This window comes from Pipra filicauda, unplaced genomic scaffold (assembly GCF_003945595.2).
Source record: "Pipra filicauda isolate LSUMZ 115617 unplaced genomic scaffold, ASM394559v2 scaffold68_size4259465_pilon, whole genome shotgun sequence".
NCBI lineage: Eukaryota > Metazoa > Chordata > Aves > Passeriformes > Pipridae > Pipra > Pipra filicauda.
In genome coordinates, this window is record NW_024104853.1 from 2,528,664 (window position 1) to 2,554,997 (window position 26,334).

At 39.2% G+C, this 26,334-nt stretch overlaps 1 protein-coding gene across 2 annotated transcripts in view; it reads right to left on the reverse strand.

The window, feature by feature from the left end:
• SLC9A7 (solute carrier family 9 member A7) overlaps positions 1 to 26,334 on the reverse strand; it is a 76,077-nt gene that overhangs the window by 34,404 nt on the left and 15,339 nt on the right. For both annotated transcript variants that reach the window (XM_027726367.2, XM_027726366.2), the window contains exons 2-10: positions 9,848 to 10,047; positions 8,474 to 8,551; positions 7,713 to 7,789; positions 6,940 to 7,052; positions 5,423 to 5,528; positions 5,011 to 5,152; positions 1,307 to 1,412; positions 861 to 949; positions 634 to 747 (exon numbers count right to left, since the gene is read on the reverse strand). In XM_027726367.2, coding sequence (XP_027582168.2) covers positions 634 to 747; positions 861 to 949; positions 1,307 to 1,412; positions 5,011 to 5,152; positions 5,423 to 5,528; positions 6,940 to 7,052; positions 7,713 to 7,789; positions 8,474 to 8,551; positions 9,848 to 10,047 — 1,025 coding nt within the window. The remainder of the gene's footprint in view (positions 1 to 633; positions 748 to 860; positions 950 to 1,306; positions 1,413 to 5,010; positions 5,153 to 5,422; positions 5,529 to 6,939; positions 7,053 to 7,712; positions 7,790 to 8,473; positions 8,552 to 9,847; positions 10,048 to 26,334) is intronic.

Below are 26,334 nucleotides of genomic sequence, written 5' to 3' on the forward strand. Positions count from 1 at the left end.
AAAAAAGTAAATGGGCAAAGGAAAAAAAAGACAAATGTGATAAACCCTGAGAAGCAGTATAGCAATGAGAGAAAACAATAGAAAGGAGGAGAGAAAATAAGTATATCCCAGATTATGGGATGTATACGCTTTCACTGGGTTTTATCTCCATTGCCAATAGCCCTACTCCTATAGCAGGCTGATCTCTACCTCTGGGATGTTGCTCAAATATAATCTATTCACACACAATCCTCTTTATATACTTGAAGTTTGCTTGCTTTCTCAAGGGACCCTTGGAAGTGAAGAGAAAAATGCATCCTTTTCTAGGCCTCCCAAGTTGAAATACAAAAGCAACACAAGCAGTGTTGGCTGTCAATGACCAAATGACACAGTAAAGCATATTAATTTATTTATCTAGTGAAATTTTATGACTTCTAACACTACTCAGGTACAGAACAACAACTGTGTGGTACAGAGGCCTTAGGGTTTTGATGTAAGGCATAACCAAAGATTGTTCTCAAAATTATTGTTTCTGCAAGACATCAGGAAAACTCAGGCCAGCCATCATTCTCTGTTTGGTAAAGCCAACAGACATCACAAGTTTTCAGGCACATAAGACAATAGAGAAACCTCACACAAAGTGAAAAAGGATACAAAAGCTCCAATAATGAAAACTGGGCTGAATATGTGTTTCTGGAAAGTAAACAGTGCTAAACCCATGTAAGAAAATATGAAGTTCTCAGCCAGGAAGTGCAATACCTCGAAGAGCTAGGGAGAAAAGAGTCACGTGTTAAAGGTCAAGTAAAAAAAGATGCTGTAAAAGCAATAGTACATGGACTATTACAGCAATACACTGTACAAAAGGTAAAAGACATCCTTGCCTGCTTAGTGCGACTTCTTGATTCAACTGACAAGTTATTGTATGTATAATGTGCCTGGGTAATTCCGCAGAAGAGGACAGCCACCACACCTGTGAACAGAGTCACACGTGAAAATCAGCCTGTTTACTGGGAGTTCATCACATTTTCTCTTCCCAAGTTCCATTAAATTTATACATCACCCTTAACCTTGAGATTTTATGAACCTTATTTTCATGTGAGTGAGATTCCAGGTTAGGGAGGTGGTGTTTGAACCAAACAATTGCTCTTAAAAGCCTTTGTTACAGTGAGCTGCATCTTACACGACGTTGAACAGAAAGTAAAAAAAAAAAAAAAAGCCTTAAGCACAAACAGCATTTTTCTCATCGAAAAGTTTTAATGAGAAAGCGAAAGAATGGCTGCTGAGATGGACAGGACTTCTGTCTCCGTGTGCTTGAATCCCAACTCACCAGTAAATCCACAGGCTTCTGCAAGCAAGAAAGTGCTCCAGGACATCAAGAAGAAGAGTGCCGTTTCCAGCAGGGGGAAGCAGTGCAACTTGGTAAACTTCGTTACGTTAAGTCATTTGTTAAGGGATCAAAAAAATACTTTGGCTTCTCTGTACCCAGTACTTATGGAAAACACTTTTATGTGCTAACAACCAATGCTAGTTGGACATCCCCCCTCCTTTAATGCTGAAAAACATGAATTCCAACACATCAAGGCAAACTTCAGAATCAAGGTATCCCCTTGCAGCAATTAGTTCTGGATATTTTTGCTGCATATCCATGGTATAAGGTGTAGCTCCACCTCTTAAAGGCAATATTATCCTACTCCATGTTCCCCTTTGAAGTGCTAGCAAGGAAGGGATATATACCTGGTGTTCCTTTTAGATTGTGTGTGTCTTGGTTTTTCGGGGGATTGGTGAGGGAATGATGTTTGGTTCCCCCTGCAAAGCCTAATAAATAGTCCCCCTGTCATCTCTAAATAAAGCATAAAATAAATTCAGAATTTAATTCACGGGGCTGTTCTTGACTACAGCAACCCTAAGATGAAGTAGATTTATGAGAATTTTTCTGCTCAGATTTGTTAACAAGTCTTTTCCAGCAAGCACGGCTACTTCAGTACTTTTGAGGCAAAACAAAAATACTGCCTACAAAATGTATTATCTCTCCCTATGCTGATGTGTTTTAGAGGAAAAGCCAGCTCAGAGCAGCTCAATCTTTCAATGGAAAGAAAAAAGTTCATCTTGCAGAAGAGAGCGAAACTTGAGCAACATCAAAACACACACTGAATTAACAATTCAGACAACTACTGAAGAAGTAGAACAGATCTCAGTAGTGTTAAATTTAGCTCTTCACATACTACAAAAATTTTTTTCACGTATTTATAGAATTATTTTTGGTGTTTTTTTCCTCAGCACTAACCTGGCAGCAGGTAAACAAGGAACAGCACACTGTATCTGACTTGCAGACAGCTATGCACAACCCTTATCTGAAAGCTGACAAGTAGCATAATCTTCTCTGAAATCTAAGTGGGAGGACAGCAAAAGCACTTGAAACAGGAAGGTGATAGCACTCTCCCCTGCTCATATAAAGGCAATCAGTACCTCAATGGACACATCAAGGCTGCACCATTATCCACCAATGCTCTCCATGCATAACACAGCTGGCAGCGTTTCAATGGGAACCTGGTTAGGATGAAGCAGTTCTGAGGACAAACATCGACTCTCCACACACACCTACTTCTTATTGACATTCTCTGCACTCCTGGAGAAGGGCAAACATATACTCCAGATGCATCTTCAGCTGTGAACTTACTTTGTCAGAAGTTTGCCCTCCAACCAAAAGCCCAAAGCATCATTAAAGAAAAAAAAAAGTATTCTCCATGGCAGTTGACATTACATCAAATGTAAAACTCAGCTTTTTAAACAGCTGTTAACTCTCCACAGAAGCCACCTCTAAAAGTTTTGAACTCAGCTGAAGTTCTGCCCCCCACCACACTCTCCTGAAACAGACCCATTTTCTAAGATCATGCTTCTGAAGCAGCAACATCCACCATAGCAGCATTTAGAACGCTCAGATAATCCCAGTGCCTGGGTCAAGAGGTATTCATGGATGCTTAAGGAAACTCAATAGCCACAGTCACTCCATGGGAGAGGAAGAGGTTGAACCTTGTTTCCACTAAAGTTTGGCATGGGCCCTTTTCAGAACGAATTTCTCATTTGCAGTCTTTTCTGGCAGCTTTGTAAATAAAACTGTTTATTCCCCTTGCTGTTATTGTAAACAACAACACCAAAACATTCCATTAAATCTGGAATTAAAACCTGTACTCATCATTTTGGAGGAAAGGCAAGAAAAGAAAATATTTTATTATTTTCTATAATTGACCAAATTGAAGTGTTAATTTGAAAGTAAATTATTATTCCTTTTTTCTTATCTTTTTTCTTTATTCCTTAGACACAGCCTTCTGTTTCACTTCTTTTCAAATAGGCAGATTCTGCAATTAAAAAAAAAAAAGTGATACAATATTTAAACTGTTTTAAAAGTAACCACAGACAGCTTGCTGGAAGCCAGAACAAGTGTTTGTATATAATCTGCATCATTTGGAAAATAAGTGTTCTGTCTATTTTCAAAGGACAGTGCATGACTGCATGAAAACCCTTACTCAGGGAAGTATAGTTACAGGTACTTCACAGTTATGGGAATAACAGTCTATTGACGGAATTCATAATTTAGGGTTCTAATCAGCTATGAAGCACAAAATGCAAATTTACAGTTTGCTTCTCCAGTATTGCATGACATTAAGGACGTTTCCAAAAGAAAATAAATACATGAAGTCGTAGAATTTTAAGCAACCCACTCCCCCCAAAAACACAAACAAAACAAACAAATAAACAAAAACCCACCAAAAATTGGAAAATGGAAAAACAAACAAACAAACAAACCACACAACACACAAAATGCTACCACAGAGGCTTTGTTCTAAACAGCCTCCCCTCTCACAGCCTCACATCAACCTCCTGAGCACAAGCATTAGAAACAGCAAGGACCAATTGCTGCTTCAGAAGCATGATTTTGCAAAGTAGATCCGAATGCATTTCAGTCAGCAAGCCAAAAACTACAGCAACTGCATTTGAGCAGCTAGAACTATGGATAGCTGGTTGCCTAAAAGCCAGATGAAGAATCATGATTCTGGCTCACATCGATTGCAGATCAGTGGAATTGAAAGACCCAACATTAAAGCATCAACAGCACAGCTTCCCCTTTAGACTTAAAGGGGTTCCATTATGCAGATGTCAGACAAATCTACACAGTGTGTATATAACAAGATAGATTTGAGACATTATTGCTTAATATGAAAAGTCACAGGGTCATGATTATTGGTTAAAACATCACATTTTAGCCCTTTCAAGTCAGTGTTCAGAAGTCTAGGCAGATCAAAGCAGTCTAGGATATGTATAGAGACAGTTATATTGACCAGTCTGAAAGCAAAGACCCTTAATTTTTTTCCTGAAGAAGAGTCATGATTTCTGGAGGAGGCCAGGCTGAAGATCTACTGCCTGAGCCTAAAACAAAACCCACATAAATTGCTTGCTGAGCACCTGAGAGATCTAACCAAACAGCAGCAGTAAGCTTCAAGAGAACAGAACAGATCATGCAAAGCGCATCATGTTACGAAGTTTACTCTCACGTAGATACAATCTTATCCAGGGCATATGACATCAGATTTCTGGCAGAAAGTTTAAATGCAGGACTCATAGAATGCTGTGGGGTCAGAAATGACTATTACAGACTTTGCTGAAGACAGAATCAAAGACCGGTTATTATATGTTATTCAAGCCTAATAAGAAAAACTAGTTTATTTAATTTCATAAAAAGAAACTAAACATGGACTAGACAGACATGCCTGTTTAAGGCCTCCCTTTAGCTTCCAGTGTGCAGCAACATCACTAAATCTTCTAGCATGGCCACTGTTATATTGGAAAAAGTCGATTTCTATGGGTACCTGTAATGTCTTTCCATAGAAAAAAAGTCACATGAATACTGATCACATCTTCACACTCAGGATAAAACAAGCTAGAGTCGATTTTGCTATAATTGGAAACAGGAAAACGCTGATAATACCCACAAATGCCATATCAGCTAGAAGAGCTAAATGTGAAAAAGGATATCAGAGCTGTCACAACCCCTGTCACTGCTCCCATCATGAAAGAACCACTGAATATTCCCAGGAAAACACCAACGGACTTGAAAAACGCTGCTGCATCAAAAGCATGAGTATTTTCACCTGTTGGCTGGTAGGCAACTATAGATCTAGAAAGAGAGTAACATAATGAGAACTTAAAAGTGGCATCAGAAAAGTTTAATTCTGTAAGAACACCACCTGAGCAACAGAGACAATCCCATACTGAAGGCATGTACGTATGCATTAGGGATCTTGGAAAACATTTGCAATAGTTATTAATTCAGTTCAAGACAATCCATTTAAACTTAAAATGACATTTCTCAGAAAAAGCATTTATTTTAGACAAATACCAAAAGCAACTAAGTAATTTCAGAGTAGAAATTCATGGAGTTACTTACGAAGATAATACAATGGCAACAGCGTCATTCAACACGCTCTCCCCAAACAGAAGGGCATAGAGATCAACATCAGCATGCAGCTCATTAAATATTGCTAGCACGGTAACTACAGAAAGAAAGGAGAAAAACAACACTGGCTGACTTGAGGAACGACAGCGTGAGTGGACGGAGCAGCCTTTCCAGTTTGTCTATAAGCAACAAAATGCAGGAATTGAAGTACAGAATCAAAATTAAACTGGGAAACAGACTAGTCATGTTTATCTACGGGTAAGCAATTTCACCATGAGTCTTAGGGCAGCTCTATTAGGAGGTGGCTCTGTTGTCCTCCCATCTGCACAGTGTTTATAGGAAGGCCCCCATGATTAACGGGCATAGGGCAGACAAAGCACTTCTACCAAAGCCCTGATATTATTTTAGAACATGCCACATATAAGATAATCAACAAAACGTTGTGCAGCTCTTGTTACTTTCAAAAACTCTATTGATTGTTGACATAGGTTTATTATTTCAGCCACAGTAAATAGTGCTAATAATCCTAAATGTACCCCAAGGTATACACTATGCCATAGGAGCGTGCATTTGCACAGGATTTGAAAAGGGCAAGACTGCTAAATATTTGTAACCATCCTTTCAAGAAAATTCAGTCTGAGATGAAAGACCATGATCTTGAAGATGTTCCTATATACAAGCTTCAAAAATCACATAGTGATTTTTTGCATAAATTGTGTGCAACCACCAGCTGTTCAGAGCTCAGCTCAGTCACAGGAGCTTCCCATTTTCACACTAATTACCACTGAGCACCTCAAATAAGCTGTTTTAAATGTCAAGCTTCATACTTTACCACTCCCCACCCTGGCCCCTGACATACACCAGCCCTACAAACTGACCAGTCATCTGTGTGAGCCTGCTGGACCCTGAAGAATGACTACACTATTTGGGCAATAGCTCAAATTACTTGGCCAGAAGAGCATTTTTCTGCTTAAACTTGTAAAACATGAAGTTCATTTGAAAGAGAAGAAAAATCTCCCACCTAAAGAGTCTAAAAGTCTCAAATATTGTTCTTAAATTACCTAGCCCCAAGCAACAGAGCTGAAGAAGGAAGTCCTTCTATCCAGACATGTAATAATTTCATCTATTTGCAGTCTAAAACTTGATGCACACTACACATCCCCTCCCAAAACAACAACAAACAAACAAAAAAAGCCCCAACCCTCACCCCCCCAAAACCCCACAAGAAAACCTGCAAAAAAACCTACTAGGGTGGGGGGAAAGATTATTTAAAGTATTCGAACAGGAGAGTTACATTTTTCTCCAAATAAAACATGGTGTTATGCCAGTTCAGCACCAAATCAACAGAGAACAGCTTTTAAAACACTTAGAATTTGCATGCATTTCAGAGAAGAGGCTCAGAGATATTAATATGACATAACTGAAATTAAAGTCCTGTTAATATGTAGCCAAAAATCCTAGCAATAGGGTTATTTTGGAAGGTTATTAAAAAATGTTCATCAAGCTACCTGGATCAGTGGCAGATATTATCGCTCCAAAGAGGAGGCAGTCTGTATAGTAGAATTTATCAGAGAGCTGACCCACCAACTTCATTAGTTTCACAACCCCATACATAAGATTCCTGAAGAGAAAGAATATAAAACGGTCCAAGTCAAACAAGTTGGTGCATTTCAGACAGGCAAAGGAAAAGCACAAGCAACAACAGTATATCAAGCAGATTTGGTTATGCTACAACTCTGTGGGACACTGCCACAGTGTAATGCTAAGCTCTCAACATGCATTTTCCTCTTTACCCTATGAACCGAGTCAAGCAATACAGTATCCAGAAGACGTTATTTAAAACCAGTAAACAAAGCACAAAATCTGTTCACACAACTAGCACAGAGAGTCTACAGGATGCTTCCATTTTCCACCAAAGGGAACATTTCCCTGCTCAAAATTCCCTTCAGTATTGTTTTTCCCAACACAGTACACAGACCAAAAGCTCTCAGCTAAGAATAGCCTTCAAATTATTTCTCTAGTGAAATTCTTGGAAAGACAAACCAAGGTCACCAATGCAATTCAGGATTTCTGTATTTCAGAATATCCATATACAAGACACAGTAATATTAGCAACAGAAGATATTGTATGCAGGCAAACCAATGTGACTAGCTATCTTAAACTAAATGTGTGTGTACATATAGACATAAAATATACCTATGCATGCAGAGAGAGAAAGAGAGAGCACTTTATCAACTTAAACTTTAGTATAGAAAGGAACTGATATCAGAGTTCACTTACCCAATAATAAAACAAGAGACTGCTGTTCCTAAAAAGGCGTAAGCCAAAATGGACCCCAAATTCCTGAAAAAGTGTCTCTGCATAGGAAAAGATGTTTATATACCTACTTTAAAAAAATTATAGCACCTGTTCAAAAACATATAGTACACTACTTCACTTGCATACACAGAAACATTTCAAGTACTGCAATGTACATTCTATCTAACTTCAATAAATGGAATAAACTAGCTCTGAATCATGCATTAAATCCTACATGTAACTTATTGACAGAAGCTTTCCACACAGATGTTTTCTTAAGAGATGTAAGAGTTAGCTGTAAAAACCAGTACAGATTTGTGGTATCTTCAAGCAAGATCAGAATCTGGGCCCTTCTGTCATTCAGTGTCTGGCACATCCCCACCAGTATTCAGGGTTAGGTCCACTTTTCAGCATAATTTACTGCCTTTTGGATATTTGAGAAGGATCAAAATCATTCATAGCAGAATATCTTTTACTGTAAATGAAACTGACATTAATCTCTGGCTAAATTCAAAGGAAAACAGATCAGCAAGATTAAATAGACATTTAACACATTTATACTAAAAAATACATGTATTTTCTCTTAAAACAATATGGCCTAATCATCTATGGAGGAAATAAGATTTTTCTTCCTGCCCTAAAAAAAAAAATAAATGCTTGAAATAGAGACTGCAATCCTGAAAATATCGTTAATCTCACATTAAAAAAAAAAGTCCATTCTCCACAGAAATTATTACACTTACTTTCTTTAGGCTATAACCAGCATGAAAAATAATTGGAGGCAACAGAATGTTGAAAAAAACTTCTGGGTCAAATGTTACCTACAAAATAAAATATGAAATTTCAATTAGAAACAGATGTACACAAATCATTAGGTCTTTTTCCTCTCTCATTTTCTCACAATTACTATTTTTGGTCGTTGAAATAGATAAGTTGACTCTCTAAAACACTGGCCATCTCTATATATATATACAGCAGCAAAAAGCTGCAGCTCTTGTTGGCAAACAGCATCTAGGAAAAACATCCATTACATCCATCCCCAACGATAATCTGGCAGCAATCCCTAACACAGTCCTCTTTTTTAAATTAAACATTTCTAGTAGAAATGATGCTGGAGAAGATCTCTCTTATTGCAACACATGATTTTCATGTGCAAACTAAATGCTTTTTTTAGCTTATGTTTTTTTGAAAGTCGAACCACTGTACAGTTATTTTAAGCCAAACAAGTCAGATACAAGACTGGTTTTCAGGAATTTGGATCATTCATCACTTGCTTGTATTTCAGTAGAAGTTCCAGATATCCATGAAAGTCTACACTACACTTAGGAAAAAACTCAACATTTAAAATCCAAACAAGACCCACACACGTGAAACTAACTTAATTCTCTTCACCCTCTGCCTAAGCATAGGTTAGAAGACAAACAAAACAAGTGTGCGCTGCCAGAATAGGATTCATTCCAGCTAATTTTAGATATCTATAGAAGACAGGTACGTAGAAACAGACAACTTAACTTTCTTCATAGTTAGCAGAAAGAAGTATTTTTAGATTACAAACCTTAAAGTCTCAATCCCATACTTCAAAGTCTAACTTTTATATACATAGAAGATGCTTAATTCTTGACACTGAATAAAAAGCCAAATAGGACATCTGAATAACAGTTGATAGGTGAATTTCACTTCCAACACCAGACTGCCTCATTTGGTAGATTATAGGGATACAAGCAATTACTATTTCCTGACAATAAACAGATTTTAAAACCCTAGGAAAAAGAACAATAAGAACCAATCACTTTTCACTAATTTTCATTTTCCTTATATTGCGTTTATACGAGGCAGCATCAGGTTTTTTTTGTTCAGTTGGTCTTTGTGAATTCTATAAATGTTAGAAACATACATTAAGTCTTCAAACCAAGGGCTTTAGGAAAGCACTACATACATGCAACGGAGCACAGTTTGCCAGCAGCAATATAATACAGAAGGTGCTCTTGAATTAGGCGTTGAAGCACTGTTACCATCAGCAGTACTGACATTTGACACAAGCCAACATTCCAATGGGATGGAGAAAGGAAGATGAAGGAGAAACACTCAGCCAAGCACAAGAAATGGTGTAGCCTCACCTTTCTCAACATGTCATTTTGCTCCACGTTGTGGATCTTCCCAGGGCTTATTTCCCCTTTGAGTGTGTACTCAAAGAACTTCCCGCTGACGTTGACCAGCAGGGTTGTGAACGGCCTGTCCTCCTGCGAGCAGCTGAACGGCTTGTCATGGCCGCTGCTGGAGGGAGTCCCATATCTCAAGATCACCCCAACTATGAGCCCTGGAAGAGAGTTAAAAATCCATCAGGCTGATTCACTACTTTCTGTACCTTTCCTGGTTTCAAATAACACCCAAGGTATAATGCATGAGCCTTAATACGTACATGCATCATAAACATGTTGCAGTGAATTGTGACTACTGGTTTCCTGCAGAGGAAGAGAGGATCTGAGCACATCAAAACTATCAATGAATTTATAAAATCTGGAATCTGCCAGAAGGGGCAAACAAAAGGCTCCATTTCAAGTTTTGTCTTCCTCACCCTCAAAGTGTAAATCTCTAGTTGCATGAGAGGCTAAACACTAGGACACCTCAAATACATATCACCTGCTTTAGGACAGAACCGAGCATACACACCACTGCCAGAAAACAATGAGTTCTGTAAACACGTGACAGTAACTGAGATGAAATGGTAATGTTTGCCCTATTATTTCACAGCTGCAGCAAGGATGCAGCTTTTTAGCCTGACAATTCTAAGCCAGTAAACAATGCTTCTTGCACAATCTCCTGTGTAGTCCACAAACTCTGAAACTAAAAGTCAGATGACATGCACGAAGAAGCCATTTGCAATCATTTTCCACTTTTCACATAAGCAAAAATAAAGTATAAATGAGCAATCATAACAGATCCAGGATTCAGGAATATAAGACTAATTACGTAGCCAGCTGAGATAAATCCAACCAGAAAATGACATCAATAATGGATACATCAAACACAGTGACAAAAATAATTTGTAAGCTAATGGAAGGGCCGTGCTAGGAGGCTAGAGAAGCACCAAGTTTTAATTGTTCCTTTTACAATGTACTAAGAAAAGAACAAGACTCCAGTTCTGCAAAGAGAACATATAAGAACAGTCAGAGTGGTTTTGATCTGGCAAGTAAACAAATTGATACCCACTTACTAAATGCTCCCCTGTTGCCTTAGGGTGATCTGCAATTTAATCCTTGTTCCAGACAACTACAAGATGAAGACAATGTCTGATGCTTTTGTTGACAAATCAGTAATCAATGCTGCTTTTGCTCTTTGTGACCCTCACTCTGAATCCATAGATGTTTCCCTGGGTAGTAAATGAAGCCGACAGGTAATAACCAGAGAATAAATGAGGCAAAACGAAGGCAATTCTACCACACACCACATAAACCCCAAGCAGACATTATGGCATAGTGTAAAGCGTGACCAAACTGTACCCCAAAAAGCCAACCAAAAGAACGCATCTCATTCTCTTCAGGTTCATGGTGAAAAAACAGTTTTAATGCAAGCGAAGCTACAGCAGGTAGCAGCTGTGACACTAGTGAGCGGTTCACCTCCAGCCCTTGTTCTCTGTGATCAAGAGGACATAGCAGTAACAAGATAATTCCAAAGTAACAAGAAGATTAAGTTTTACTTAGAAAAGAGAAGTACACACTCAAAGAGAATACAGGGGAAGAAACCCCCTTAGCAAGAGAAATCTACTCACTGAAATTTCAGGTGCTGACAGTTTAAATACAGAGTTTTATACAAGCATTCTCCTAACACCACTGGAGCATTTTACAGCTACACATGACAGATGTGGCAGAAACACAGCTCTGCAAAGTGACAGGTTATGGCCAGTCACCTCCAAGCCACTTGCGTTATGAGTCATGGCTACAGACATCATTACCAACCCAGCCAGGCAAGCAGTCTAAGCTTTCTGCTGCTCTCCCCCCACTCACAGCTAGAAAGAGCTAGGCTCATAGAATACATCAGCAAGACTGTCTGTGTTAAAAACTGATCTAACCAACATCAGCCAGAAATCCTGCAGTAAATCAGAAGGCAGAATGAAAGCTGTACAGATGAGCTTATACGTAGCAGTGGCACAAAGCCAAATCTATATTGCTACTAAGCTGAGAATAGAAAGGAAAACACTGATAGATGTAATAGCTTCTTAGGCTCAGAGACTGTCCTTAGTGAATTCATTGCAAAAGCAGATGGGAAACCCCATTGCTATTGTATTAGGAAGAGGCACTGGAGAGCGGGAGGTGATTGCACTATACAACTGGATGTAATCCACTTTTACACTTCCTCCACAATAAAATATACCAGTTATGTGCCAATTATATCCATAATTGATATTTAGCATTTGAAGCTAAACATTCTTTAAACTCCCAGAGTCCCATGGCCCAGTAACACAGTCACAGGGAATTTGCATACACATCCTGCTGATAAAACACCAAACCGGATGAGCTTTGCACTGAGCATCACAGTTCAGGAACATGTGATCCCTGCTGCCAGGCTGCTATCTTGCAGCAGGATGCACATGGACCAGGGTGTCCACTGTCTAGGGAAGAGGCTGTCACAAACAGTCACATGGCTAAAGCTACCCACAGCTCAGTCATTAAAGGAAATAGGCATGAAAAGAGAAGAGGCCCAAGGAGGTCCTTCCCTGTCAACTATATTTCAACCTGAAGGAGACTCAGCAGAGATCTTACTGCTGGTTGCAGCTATCCACTGGGCACACAGAGAAGAGAAGGACAGAATCTTCTGGAAGTGCACAGCGATTAAGACTAAATGCAACAAATTTGTTGCAATGCAGGTGAAAAAAGTTAAGCAATGTTTGTTTTTTAAACAACTAAGTGGCTGAGCACCAGAACAGGCTGTCACAAAGGTTGTGTAATCTCCTTCCATGCATAGAGCCAAAACTCCTGTGAGTATGGCCCTGAGACTCAAGTTGTGGGGGCCTGCTGTGAGCAGAGGGCTGGACAAGACTACCTTCAGAGGTCCTTTTCAGCCTAGATTACCCTGCAATTCCTAGTCTTTCACATGACCATTTGGACCTCCCAGACAGGTCTTTTATGCTGCAAAAATTTCTTTAAAATCAACCGAATTGCTTCCTGGGTCAGCCTTGGGGTTTTCTGTCACTTTGGAGTTGTGTTATTATTTTGTTTAAATGAGAAACTGCACTTCTGACTCTCTAAGTCAGAGAAGAAGAAATGGCAATATTACAATCTCATCATAAAAGTCGAAGAGACGCAACAGACTAGGAAGGGACTGCTTTTACTTCCTCAATTCACCCTGACTTGCCTTGGGTCAAAACTCACCCTATGGAAAGAAGGCAGATGGACTGACCAGGAGATATTCAACTAATGCTGCTTAAGTACAGGAAAGCAGATACTGCACTACAGCAGGGAAGGCACTTGCTGGTAGTCTTTCTCTCTTTTTTTTTTATGTAATAGTAGTCAGTCTTGGAAGTGACATTACAGCAACCCATTGACTGGTTTGTGAAGCTGGGCAGCCTTGTCAGTGGTGAGAGCCAGTCTCACCTTGACACACCATTTGCCTAGTCTTAGCACAGCCCACACAGAGAGGCAGAACAGCACATTGTGGGTACTTGGACACCAGTTTCCTCATGGTGAAAGGTGACAGTGAGTAAAACACCTGTTTGCTTTTTAAAATACACATAAAGGATATGTATAAAAAGAATTTCTTACATTTAAAAGTCTAGATTTTTTTCTCCTAACTCCCAGACTGAAATTTTCACCAGCTTGAGGATGAAGAAAAAAAGATTAAAAAAAAAACTTGACAAGAAGGATGAAAGAAACCCCCGTAAGTATTTTCAAGGTAAATGACCAATAACAATACACAGTGTTTATCACACATATCATTTTTGTATTGGATGTTCGTGTGCATCAAGATACCACAGGTTGAAAGTTTTACTTTAAATAGCCTGAAAAACCAACAGAGAAAGTATTTTTCCTATTACAGGGTCAACCTTTGAACCTCACAATCCACACTAGTTTATGAGGAAGTTTCAAAACTTTTACAAAATAATTCAAACAGTGTTTCTGATCCAGAACTGAGCCGGTAATGTTGCATATTTTTAAAAAATCAGATGACATGTTATATACCATCTCCAGAAGCATCAGCAACTCACTCTCTATACCGTTCTATTCATTTGAGGAGCAGCTGTGGGAGCTGGGGTTGTTTGGTCTAGAGAAGAGGAGGCTCAGGGGAAACCTTATCACTCTCTACAACTACCTGAAAAGAGGTTGTAGCCAGGTGGGAGTAGGCTTCTTCTCCTACGCAATTAGTGACAGGACAAGAGGACATAACTTCAAGCTGCACCAGGGGAGGTTTCGGTTGGACATCGGGAGGAATGCTTCACAGAAAGGGTTGTTAAATATTGGAATGGGCTGCCTAAGGAAGTAGTGGAGCCACTGTCTCTGGAGATGTTTAAGAAATGACTGGATGCGGCACTTAGTGCCATGGTCTAGTTGACAAGGTGGTGTTCAGTCAAGAGTTGGACTCAATGATCTCAGAGGTCTTTTCCAACCTAATTGTGATTCTATGATTCCGTGTTGCTCTGAGCATGGCAAATCTATTAGCTACCTTCTCAATGATTCAACATTGCCAGTGTGGTATTCATCAGCCTGTCACACCACCACAGAAGAAAAATGGGAAGCCTGTTTTGAAATCAATCCTCATCTTTGGCAGTTTATGTTCAGCAACACAAGCACAAGACAAATACTTTAAAAAAAAAATTAAAAAACCCCATTTTTAAACAGGGAATGGAGGCAGGTGATGATAATTCTTGAAGTCTGAAGGAAATTTTGGGGATATCCAAACCCTGAAATGCTGAATAACATATTCAAGGTCATGCTTTGTTATTGTCTTAGGGCTATTTTAGATAAGGAAGTTAAAAGACAGTAAACAAGCGGGTAATTCTTCCTCCTTGTAGGCAGACAGAGCAGTATGTTATCAAGGGTATCTTTGTAATAAGCATTTCATTCACCTTTAAAATAAGCCAAACTAAGCATAGTTTTGAATTTAAATAAACAGATTATGCAAAAAAAGTTATTGGCACACTGTGCAGAACCAAATGTCAAATTAACTTGCTGGCTCTGTGCTGCCAGACAAATGTGCACTGTGCACACCCTTGCCTTCTCGTAAGCCTTTGGTTCCAAAAAACTCACAAGGCTGTCTATGATGGTCAAAAATGCCTTTTCACTAACCGTTGCTCTGTTTTTTCCTAAGGGAACTAATTCTTCTTCAGGTTGTGTCACGTTAGTGTGATTTACATACTCGTATTATATATAGTGAAATGGTCAAAAAACTTATGAACTACAGAAGCAGGCAGGTATCCTTTATGCTGTAATGCAAATTCTTACTGACAATGGGGTTAAAGAACAGGTTTAAGGTAGAGAAGGAGTAATTTAAAAATATAACTATCAAGAGATTTAAAAAGAAGATTGTTTTGAAGTTTCAATAGTTAATTTTTGAAGAATTATTAAGTTTCACATACAGTTTCACATTTGCACAGGAGAGTTATAACTCCAGAAAAATTAGTTTGTTCTAAATAATTTGTAGGGATGAATAGACACTATCAGCAAGATTGCAACCACAGAAACGAAACGATAGCCAGCAAGAAAAATTGTTTCCTGTATTCTGCCCCAGAATCTAAAATCCAGAAAAGACAGCTAAAACAAAACAAACAACAACTTCCAAAAAACCAACCAAGAAACAAACAAAACAACACCCCACAACAACCCCACACCATATATCAAATAGCCCAAAACTGACAGCTCAGCCTTGGAAGAAACTGCTGTGCTGTGGTAAGCCCCTGTGGCCTCTAGTCCAAGCACGGGACTATGAGTCAAGGCTCCTGAGCCAAAACCTAGCCTTAGTAATGACTCAGTAGAACTTGGACAAGCCACAGAAGACAATTTAAAGAGACAATCTCAATTTAGAAATAAGATACCACAGTTATAAAGGGCATAGGTATTTGTAATCTCAACTCAGGTGTTTTCAAGTTCATTTACCACATAATCATTGTTTCATGCAACACACATTTAACAAAGCATTTGCTGTTAAATATTTTACAATTAACATTTGAAAAGCTTCTTTCTACTTTCAAAAATATAAGTATCCCTCCTTAGGTATAAAACCCAAAGCAGTGAAAGCCATACACATACTAATACCACATATATTCCTAGAGACGTGTGCAGCAATGGGCCACCACAAAGACACCAACCTCTGCCCCACTGTGGCTCCCTTTCCTTGCCTCAGGAGTGATTCCCTAACTGTAACTGGTCCCAGTCTCACGACACAGAAGCAGAGCTGAAGCATTTCTTTCAACACAGACTTCTAAGCCAGATGAGGAAAACCCCAAACACTGAGATTCTTTCCCCCAGGCACATTGGTAGGCACCAAGAAGAACAAACAGCAGGAGCAGGAGCAGTTGTATGGTATATAACAGAAAGCTTTCTATTTAATCCTTGAGTTCTGTTACTGCTTTCCCCCATTTGCATGTTAGAAACACTTGGCATATCTCAAACAGGAGGCCACAAGTTCCTCAGAGTCTGAAAAATAATAATGTCAAGTCTTTTGTTACAAAAAGATTTACAGTAATTTCACCTGACTCAGGCACTAGCAAGAAATGAAGTTTCCCAGTTTAAAAGAAAAAAGCCCAGAAAATAATTATCCCCCTTCTTAAACGTGCTGTAAAGCTTCAGAAGAAGGAGTTATTAATCTGTCATTGAAAGGAGTCAGGCTTCAATCTGTAACCCAATTGAAACTCATTAAGCAGCAGCAATCTCTTTGCTGACACTGTCATTTAATTTTGAAGGTTTGACTTAAGCAGAGGATGAAGGGGGAATGGGCAGGAAATACATTCATTTTGGCACAGCTTTGAGCTCAGAGACCTCACAATAGCTACAAGGAGTGCTGTTAACTATAGATAAGCCTGTTTTCTTACTAGAAACAGTTTGATATCCCTGCCTCAGGCCTTCACTTGTTTGAAGGAAGTAATGGATGTGTGTGGAAGCCTTCATCTTAAAAACCATACCCCGGAGCTTCTGATTAGGACAGAGTCCCAAACAAAGTCTTAGGAAGAAAAGAATAGGAAGAATTTTGAGCAAGGTAAATGAAGTAAAATCTGCCTCAAAAACGTTTTCGCTCAAGGAGAACCTTCCAGTGCTTCTCCCTTCCCAAAAGGTCTTTTTGCACCAAATCCCTTATATTTACTAACAACACAATCTTCTACCTGTGGAAAAGACAAAGGTTTGAGTTGACTGAATTTTCAAGGAAATCTTTTTTGCTGAGGCAAGCCCCATGCTCTGTAGCTGTGGGCAGAAAACCAACCAGCACTTGTAAACAAAATGGTTTGGGGCTTATAGAGAAATGTACCAACCCAAAAGACAGAAATAGCAGCAAGATGACAACTCTGGCTGTCTGTGATCATTATGTCTGACCACAGAAGTCTTGTTAGTACAACATCCAAACACACACAAGCCAAGAGAATATCTATTCCATCTCATAGGAGCAACCTGCTGGTTAGAGATGTCTCCCAGACAGAACCAAGAAGCCACGTTCCCTCTTTTTCACCTTTCTGAGTGACTGCTCTGAGCACAGGCACTTCAGTGATCATAGCCTTACCACAAACACACCACAATTCTCAATCCCACTGTGTGGCTGTTCTGACATCCATCCCACTTTACATGCTATGAACCAAAAAAAAAGCCAGTAAATATTCTTCTACGACCTTATGGACAGCTGAACAGAGGATCAAAGAAATGTACCATTACTTGTTTTCATATACAGTGCAAAATTTAAGCAGTTGTCTTAGTACTAAATGCAGAAGCCAGCAAAGACTGTGGCCACAGCCTGCGGTGCATGAGTAGTTGCATGACACTTCTGCCTTTCTGATTCCCATGAGCAAGAGAAGAAAGAATGTACTTTGACTTGCAACCAGAAAAGCCATCCAAAAGCTCAGCTTGCTTACAAGCAGCACACTGTCCAGAGGTCTCACAGCTGCATTTCCCAACCTTCTATACAGCCTTTTACCACCCTTCTTCTTTCCTCCTAAACTGGTACAAGCTTTACCTTTTTCCAGCTGAAATCACCCTACAGTTCCTAGTCACTAACTTCTTGCTCTGCTGCCACTAAGACTGATGCCTCCTTGCCTGCTCCTGACAGATTTCAGGTGCTGCTGTGGCCTGACATTTTTGCCATCCCTTACGTCTTTTTTAGCAGCAGTGGTCCCAGCATGGTGCCCAAGTGGTTGGGAACCTATAATTTCATGTCTCCTCCTAGGACAAAGGTGGCAGCTGAGTGATAAAAAAAATCACATTTATTAGAGATGAAGAGCAGCCAATTGCTGCTACACGGAATAATCTGACCCACTGATGTCCAGGACAACTACTGACATCACAGGGGTTTGATGCAAGACTCCTTAGAAGGGCAGAAAAAGGTAATGAGTAAACTCCCTTCCAAAGGCTGATAGCACTTAACATGAGCAGAACCCCTGTGCACCCTGTGAGCTTGCTCTTGTCCAAGCCATTTTAAGGGCATAAAGCATATTTTTTATTTCTGCTGTCTTTTGGCCATTCACTCTTCTCCCTTGCATATTCTCTCAAACAAATACAACCTCAAGAAAAAACATACGAGATTCTTAGGCTGAGATAGAACGTTTTCCCACACAAACAGTTTCAACACAACAGCTCTCAGCCCCACACTAAAATCTTGGGTTTGGACGTATGCAAAATAGTCTCTGTAAAGCAATTCTTGCATCTCAAGGCAGATGAGTACACTGTCAGGATACCAAGATACCAAGCCAAAAGAAGGATCTTTGTTTCAATTGCTTCACACCACTGCACTCTCAGGGCTGTTTAAGATAAGCATCATGAAAATAGCCTCCAAAATTCAAGTTTTTTCTCATGATATGATTTATAGCAATTAAAAGGTATCAATTTTTATCAATACATCTATGTCTTAACTTTCAGTTAGAAAATTGCTTAAGTCAGCTTGCTCTTTAAATAATTAACTTCACATGGTACTTATAAAAACCTGGGAATTTATACATTTTCCACCAGAAGTATGAACAACTCCCACTTCGTATAGAACTAGAGGACAGGAGATGGACTCACATCCACTATCATGAGGTAGCACAGAGTATAGCAGGCCATGAAACCAAGCACTGCTGCTCAGCATGCATATCCTTTACCATTTTTCCATACAGGAGTTTAGGTAATCTGCCACATTACTGCTCAGAGGTAACCTTCACAGCCTTTTCTTTTCACTTTTTCATTTAGATTTTTCAAGTGAAATACAGTATCAGCTAATTCTGGCTTCAGCTCACTTTCACTTCTCCAAAGATACTCTTTTCTTAGATTAATAAAATGCTTGACAGAATCATGTAAGTGCCAGTGACAAGAACATGCAAGACGATATTTTGTCCAGCCTACAACTGCCATCTCATACCACAAAAAAAGTATCTCATTCAACAGCACCATGGCTGTTAGGGCTCTGGTATCAGATAAGTAGTTGAAACCAACAACAGAAAACCCCATAAACAATGGTACGTCTACATAAGAGGTTACTCCACCCTGTGCTGCAGTGATGAGAGTGTTACATCCATCAACATTGCTCGTCTAGAGAGCTACCCTCTGAGAACATGCAAGTCTTCATAACAAGATTTTTATTTTTAAAAACTACATTCTAGTACTGTTGCTTTTGGACAACATGGTTAAAAGTTGGGTGATTAATTAGACACTTGGAGAAACACCTCTTGAAACTTTAAGAAGCATGTATTCCAAGATTTGTTACTATATAAATTTGCAGGTTAAAGGGCAGTGTATGTGCACTTATTAATACCCTCGAAGCACAAAAGCTGGATCAGTAGCTAACACATGAGGACTGCAGATTTACTTCAGTGGGGGTAAGTATCTAGGGGAATTCATTGCAAGCTTCTATGTTGTGTCCACCAAGCTTAGTTTTGGTACCATACCTCTGTATACCCTGACATTTAGGGAAGCCACCAGGAGTGGTGAATGGCTCTTGCCCAGAGCCAGCAGGAAACGCAGCTGTTATCTCTTCCAAGCAGCCAAGTGTTAAAACAAAGAGAAACCAGTCAGAGCCTAGGCTTTCCCATTTCTCCCATTGCTGCTCCAAGTGCCAAGTCAAAAGACAAATGACTTTTCCTTTCATCCCACTGCTTGAGGCTTCCAGCTCAACTGAGCATTTTCAGCCCAACATGACACTTTTTACACTTCAGAAGATACCTTTTAATATGCCTCGAAGTATTAGACAAGTTAATATACACCCCATAGGCAGACACTGAATCTTCTCTGTGCAATTCATGTTAAAAAAGCCACATATGTGCTATAAATGAAGTTCATTTTTTGTAGACACTGAAAGTCCCTGGCACACTTGAAGAGAGTTCTGATTTAACGATTTACCTGTTAAAAGCCATTAGCAGTTTGCAAGAGCTCCCACACATTTATCTTGCAGGTTGTTCATCAAGATGGATGGGGAAAAAATAACAGTAATCAACTGCAAACAAAACAAATTACAGTGTTGAAGTGTAAGCATCAACTTAAGTCTGAAGAGCAAATCTAAAAGTTCAAGCTCATATTCAAAATCTAGAGCCTTATTAGGACAAAACCAATATGTTCAGACAAAGCGTTTGCAACTGCAACTGTCATGACTAAAGAGAAAGGGAAATGATCAAACAGTGATTCAAGTCTCCAGAGAGAAAAGAAGAAAAAAAAAAAAAGAATAATTTTTTTTCTCTTTTAATGTCAGCTGAACGTTACTTGGTAAAACCACTTTTGAGTCCTAAAAAAAGCCACTTCCGTGAGTTTAGAGACTGCAGTGTGCTTGGAGAAGTTTTAGAAAACTCCCAAACCACATAACAGAGTTTTTAAACTTCAGATACGCAGCTTCTTACACAAAAGTAATTCAAAATGTTATTAACTACAGCATGGATTTCCTTGGTGAAATATGCCAATGTAATGACAAGTACTTTTAATGTGTGCATTACTTTCTACTGGCTAAGGGTTTGCAGAAAGAAGAAAGTCAGATTCTTCATTTAGGTTGCCTGAAAAACAGAAGAGACAGCTGTTTCAACAGTAGCCTCCAACACAACCTTGCAAATTTGGAATACAAGATGCAAAGGATGAGCACTTGCCACTCTCACAAGCCCAACTGGTAGGAACTTGCAGATGATTAGCAATCTAGAAAATTGACCCAAAGACAAAACCAGAGTTCAAATCAGAAGTTTGGCATGAAAGAGCCCTTATGTTCACAGATGCTGCCTAAGCCAGTTTATTCAGATGATATTTCTTCAAGATTCCCCGTGGCTTTTGGCTGGAGACAAAAATAAAAATTTGTCTTTATGGAGCAGCCTCAGCTGCTTTTTTCTATCGTATCAGCAGACCCTGATCTGCAGCTTTGACTGTTGCCTTTTCACTGGCAGGTGTGGGTTGCCCCTCTCATTTATCTCCTGTGCATTTAACAACCGGCTCCCTCTGGAAAAGCCACTCAGCAAGAAGTGGACTACCAGAACATGCAAGCTGCAGCACTACCTGGACACTAACCTCTTAATACCTCCTAAAAAGGCAACCTGAGACTTACAGTAATTCCCACTGATGAGGAGCAAAACCAAGGTCTGATGTGCCATATAAAGTATTCTTTCTGCAAACTGCTTAGAAGTTTAATACTACAAGAGCATGGAACTCTAAAATGGATGATTACTGCTTTACCCTCCAGACACAGTGTTGCAAGCACACCTCAGATTTTAAATGGTGAGAGCTCTGGCAAAAGCTCAAGGTAGTTTTTATAAGAACTGCTCTCACTCTGAGGTTGCAGAGTATTAGGCTTATTAAATATTAAGGCCAGACAAATTGTAGAGTTGTCAACAAGAGTCAAGACTTTGCAATCCAACACTGACAGACTGAGTGGTCTCTGTGGTATCTTCACCTAATGTTGCTATAGATTTTGCAAAAGGAGTGATTGCGTGAAAGTAACTTGATTTTTTTTTTTCAGACAAGGAGTAGAAAATATTTCTGTCAGAACAACATTTCACAGTTCCAATTTCTGAGGAAATGTCTCATAAAAGCAAGGCAAATTCTGTCAAATAAAATTTATACCATTCTATTTTGCTAAACTTATGTCCTATCCTTAATGCCTGTGCTTTAAAACAAATTCGCTGTGAAAGATTAACTAGAGACATTCATAAAGGTTTTTAAAGGGGGATTCAAAAAAGAAATTTAAGACTTCTAAAAAAAAAAAAAATCAAACAAAAGTGACAACAGTGAGAAAAGATTATTTTAGCTGTTAAAAGAATCATTTACTACACTAGGAAGAAAAATCCAAATCAAGTTATGAGTATTTCCATAGAGGCTTCCATCACAGTTCTGCTATTGTTTATAAAAGATTAGAACCAGTAGTGGATATTTAGCTAGGCTTCCACATTTACCTTGATCAAAACTCACGTGACACCAGAAGACCCACACACACTGGAGCAGGGAGGGCACCCTGACATAGCTCAGACAGGGAGGAAAAAGGCTGGGTGATGACACACTAACTGTCAATAAATTAAAGACACTCACCAAGAAGCAAAGTGCAAAGAAGCTGTAACCAAAACATGTTTCTACCCAGAACACAATTTTCTAAAGCAAACTGAAGTGTTCCACTCTGTACAGGCAGCACAATAAACTTCATTTCAGTTTAGAAAATTGCCTTCCACTCCCGGAAATCCGCAGGCAGAACATGAGAATATTGCATCGGGTTAGACAGCTCAAACATGAAATCCGGCCTCATTCCAACACATCTTAGATTTACTCTAAGATTGGCCTTGATAAAACCCACAGGAGGCTGCTGTGCACTAGGATCCCATCCAGTTTGCTAAAATTTGTTAAGGATATCAGCAAGATGGGTCTCTTCCAAGAATGACAAAGCCCTAAAGCAAAGCCATGCTGTCTGCAGAGTTAGATTCCAGTCTTGAGTTTGCTTCCAGGTGATGCAAACAACCAGACATCCCTTTTTACAAGGGGGCAAGACGTGGCATTTTTGAACAAGTAAGTATTTAGGGGTTTGGTTTACCACAGTAGTGGGCTTTCAAAACTTCACCAATACATGAGAGCATAGCAGGGAGCTTAAAGAAAAGAAAATCTCAATTGCAGGCATCAAAAAGGGACAACTAAAAGAGATTCAGTGAGTGCTTTTGATGCTTGCCACAACTCCTCACCTGCAAGATGGAGTTATAGCACTCCCCTGCAAACACATCACAGGGTTTAATGACCGAGTGAACTCCAGGAGAGTAGCAATCACATTCCGAAAAAATAGGAGAAGGGAGGAAGAAAATTTACAGAGACATGTTACATGATAACAGTTCCATATGTAAGCTCTCTTCTAGAAGATAAGAGGCAACACCAGGAGTTACGTAGACCTTTCAAGTCAACTGTTTGAGGTAATTTTCTGTTTTTATCTCAAACAACATCTAGTAATAGACCTTCACTGCTGCTAGAAACACTATCCTTGAGCCCAAGGTAAAGAAGAAGTTGAGCTAGCACTGCTGAAGCATGAGTGAGGTACACTGACACAGAGATGATGATGCGTTTTCTTAGAGCACAGGTTGGACTGGTACACTTTTGGAGTAGTGACTCTCAAGTCATGGCTTTTGTAGTTTCCATAGACCTGGCGAAATGTCCTAGAAGTCCACATGAGCATGGAAGATAGTAATAATGGACATTGTTATTCAATTTCCTGTGCCAGAAGTAGCATGGAAGCTGGTTAGTACAAATGTACTATACAGGCCAGTTCCTTCAGTGCGACCTGTCAAAATTATCAAGTAGGAACATGAAAAAAATAATATCTGTGATATGGCTATAGTAATACAAATCCAGCCTGACAGATAGCAGCTGGGCAAATGGTACCCACAGAAGTGCAAATATTCAATTAACAACACCTATGAGCAATAATCACAGATGTCCTGATGTCAGGAACACCAGTTCCTGTCAAACCAGGGAACACACATACATTAGCAGAGACCTGCAAAAAAAGCACATCACTGTGTACTCAAGTCTAGTACTAGCAAAGACCCTAAAGATTGCAACTATACATAAAATAATTTCACTGAAGAAAAATCTGAAGAAAACAGTATTCAAAATATGTGCCTAAGCGGCTTATATCTGTATCTTCATCAAGAGGAAATCCCTTCCCCCTTGCTTCTCCTCCTCTAAATCTATGTGTATATATCTGAAATAGCTACTATTTTCAAGCTCTTATTTTGCTATTCAAAGGCTCTTTATGAAAGAACTGAAAGCAAACTGTCACTATCAAAATATTGATCAGGAAAGACTGTCTTCAAAAAGTACCGCTAAGATCTACCACTTCAGCAGCTGTGTCGAAGTCCACAGATTTGCTTGTTGACTCAACCAAAGGAGATACCATAGTGAAAACTCAAAGGCAAGAAAACCTCCTTCAGAAGAAAGTATTAATACTTCATGTAATAAACAACACTCACATAAGTGCTGGTGTTTTTTATACACCATTAACAGGTGTTACATTTGGTTTGTGCAGTTGCTAAACCAGCTACCCCCAATGGAATCAGAAGCCCCAGTCAGTCAAGACATGTCCTGATCCACAGCCTCAGTGCCAGACACACTAGGTACCCATACCCTGCAAAACACTTTACCAAAGAATTCATTTTAATTCTCTATTTTAAATTATATTGTAGTAAATTCCTAATGCTTTATCTATTTAAAGTGTTGGTTGTACTTGAACTGGATTGTTCCATCAAGAGCAAACTGTTAACATGAGATGTTACTCAGTTGCTCCAGGACCAGAGTATTGCAAAGCGCTGCATGCCACGTAAGGGTACAGCAACTGCCCAGTGGCCATTTACTCCTGATTAACATCATATTTAGAAGAGACTATTATTACTGGGGATAGAATTGCTAAAGTGCTTTATTAGAACACCATTGAAAAAATTTGCATTTAGTATGACCCACCACACCAAGGGCAAATGGGAGTCTGAAGGCACATAACTCTTGGTCACAGTACTATTTATATTTGAGAAATACAGGGAACATTTCAGACTCCAGAATCAACTCTGATCTTCAGCCAGCACAGCAAAGTATTCCTTCTTCAGTGCTCCTGACATAACACAGTGCAGCATCCCACTCAGAATTGCAAGCACCTTTTTGCTAAGACAGCTAGCAATGGAAAGTAGAAATAAAATCTAAAATTACAAGCTTTTAGTGAGAAATAAACAAATCAATCACATTTAGGAACGGAGATACACTAGTACAGCACATGTGGTCTTGAAATATGCACTCTGAGTACTCTACTGTGCTTTTAATAAAATGAGTATGTTACCCTATGAGTGCTAACATTTTTTTCAGCCCAAATACTCCACAGTATACTGAAAACTGAATAAATGCCCAAGACAATCTGCCCATTCATGACCACTAGAGTTCATCATTCCTACTTATTCTTCATCCTTCACAGATGCAGTAATCCTTATGAATGCAGGCTTTCTTTAGATTGTAAAGAATGGCAATAGGGCCATAATGAAAATCCATCCAAAGAAAATCCAGGCTTTCAGAGCATGCACTGAAGATTTGCTGATCTGTACAGTGGTCAGCTAGAAAGCATACACACTACAAACAAAACAGGAAAATGGTGGAAATTGAGTAAAAATTGTTTATGAAGCACTACATCATTTAAATGCTGTATTTCAAAAACTGCAAAGGGCTTCCGTATGAATAAAGTTATTTCACAGTACTCTCCTTCCCAAATACACAGAAAGACTACATTTTCCCACTCCTTTTTGTCTAGGGATCCATAACTCACACAAAGAAGAAATGACAAAAATAAAAAGAGGTTACAGATATGTTCAAACATTGTTGCAGGTATTGTGGAGCTCTCTGCTGCTGCTGTACAAAAGTATGTTCGTGGCAGGTCCTGACAATGATGTATTCCGAAGCTGTAGCAATTAAAATAGTTCTTGAGAAAAATTACTGTTGCAATGCATGTTCACACCAAGGACCTCAAGAGAATTACTGCTTCAGTGAGCCTTTCCTCAGTAGCAGGCAAACCAGCTGTGCAGTCCTTTTGCTATAACCCAATGCAAATTAAAAAATTGTCTCCCAAATTCTAAAAATAAATTACACAATAGTTAATGCAACCCAGTTGTAGCAGTTTGAGCCACATTTAGAAATTTAAAACCCAATTTTTAGGCTTCCTCCACCCCTTCTCAACAATTTATCCTAACACCGGAGAGAAACTTTCAGGCCAGAGGCTTCTGTAGGGGAAGGGGAAAGTATATACACTTATTTACACAAATAAATACTATACAAACTAAAGGCAACTATATATATATATATATACACATATATATATATATACACACATTACATTACTATCAATCAGTCCTTTCAAGCCCCTCCTTTAACTTTAGTCCAGGAGCAGCCTTTAAGGCTGATATGTAACACAGTCTGCCGTGGGAGTGTTCTGGGCTCCTGAACGCTCCCCCCCTCACCAAGTTCCAGCA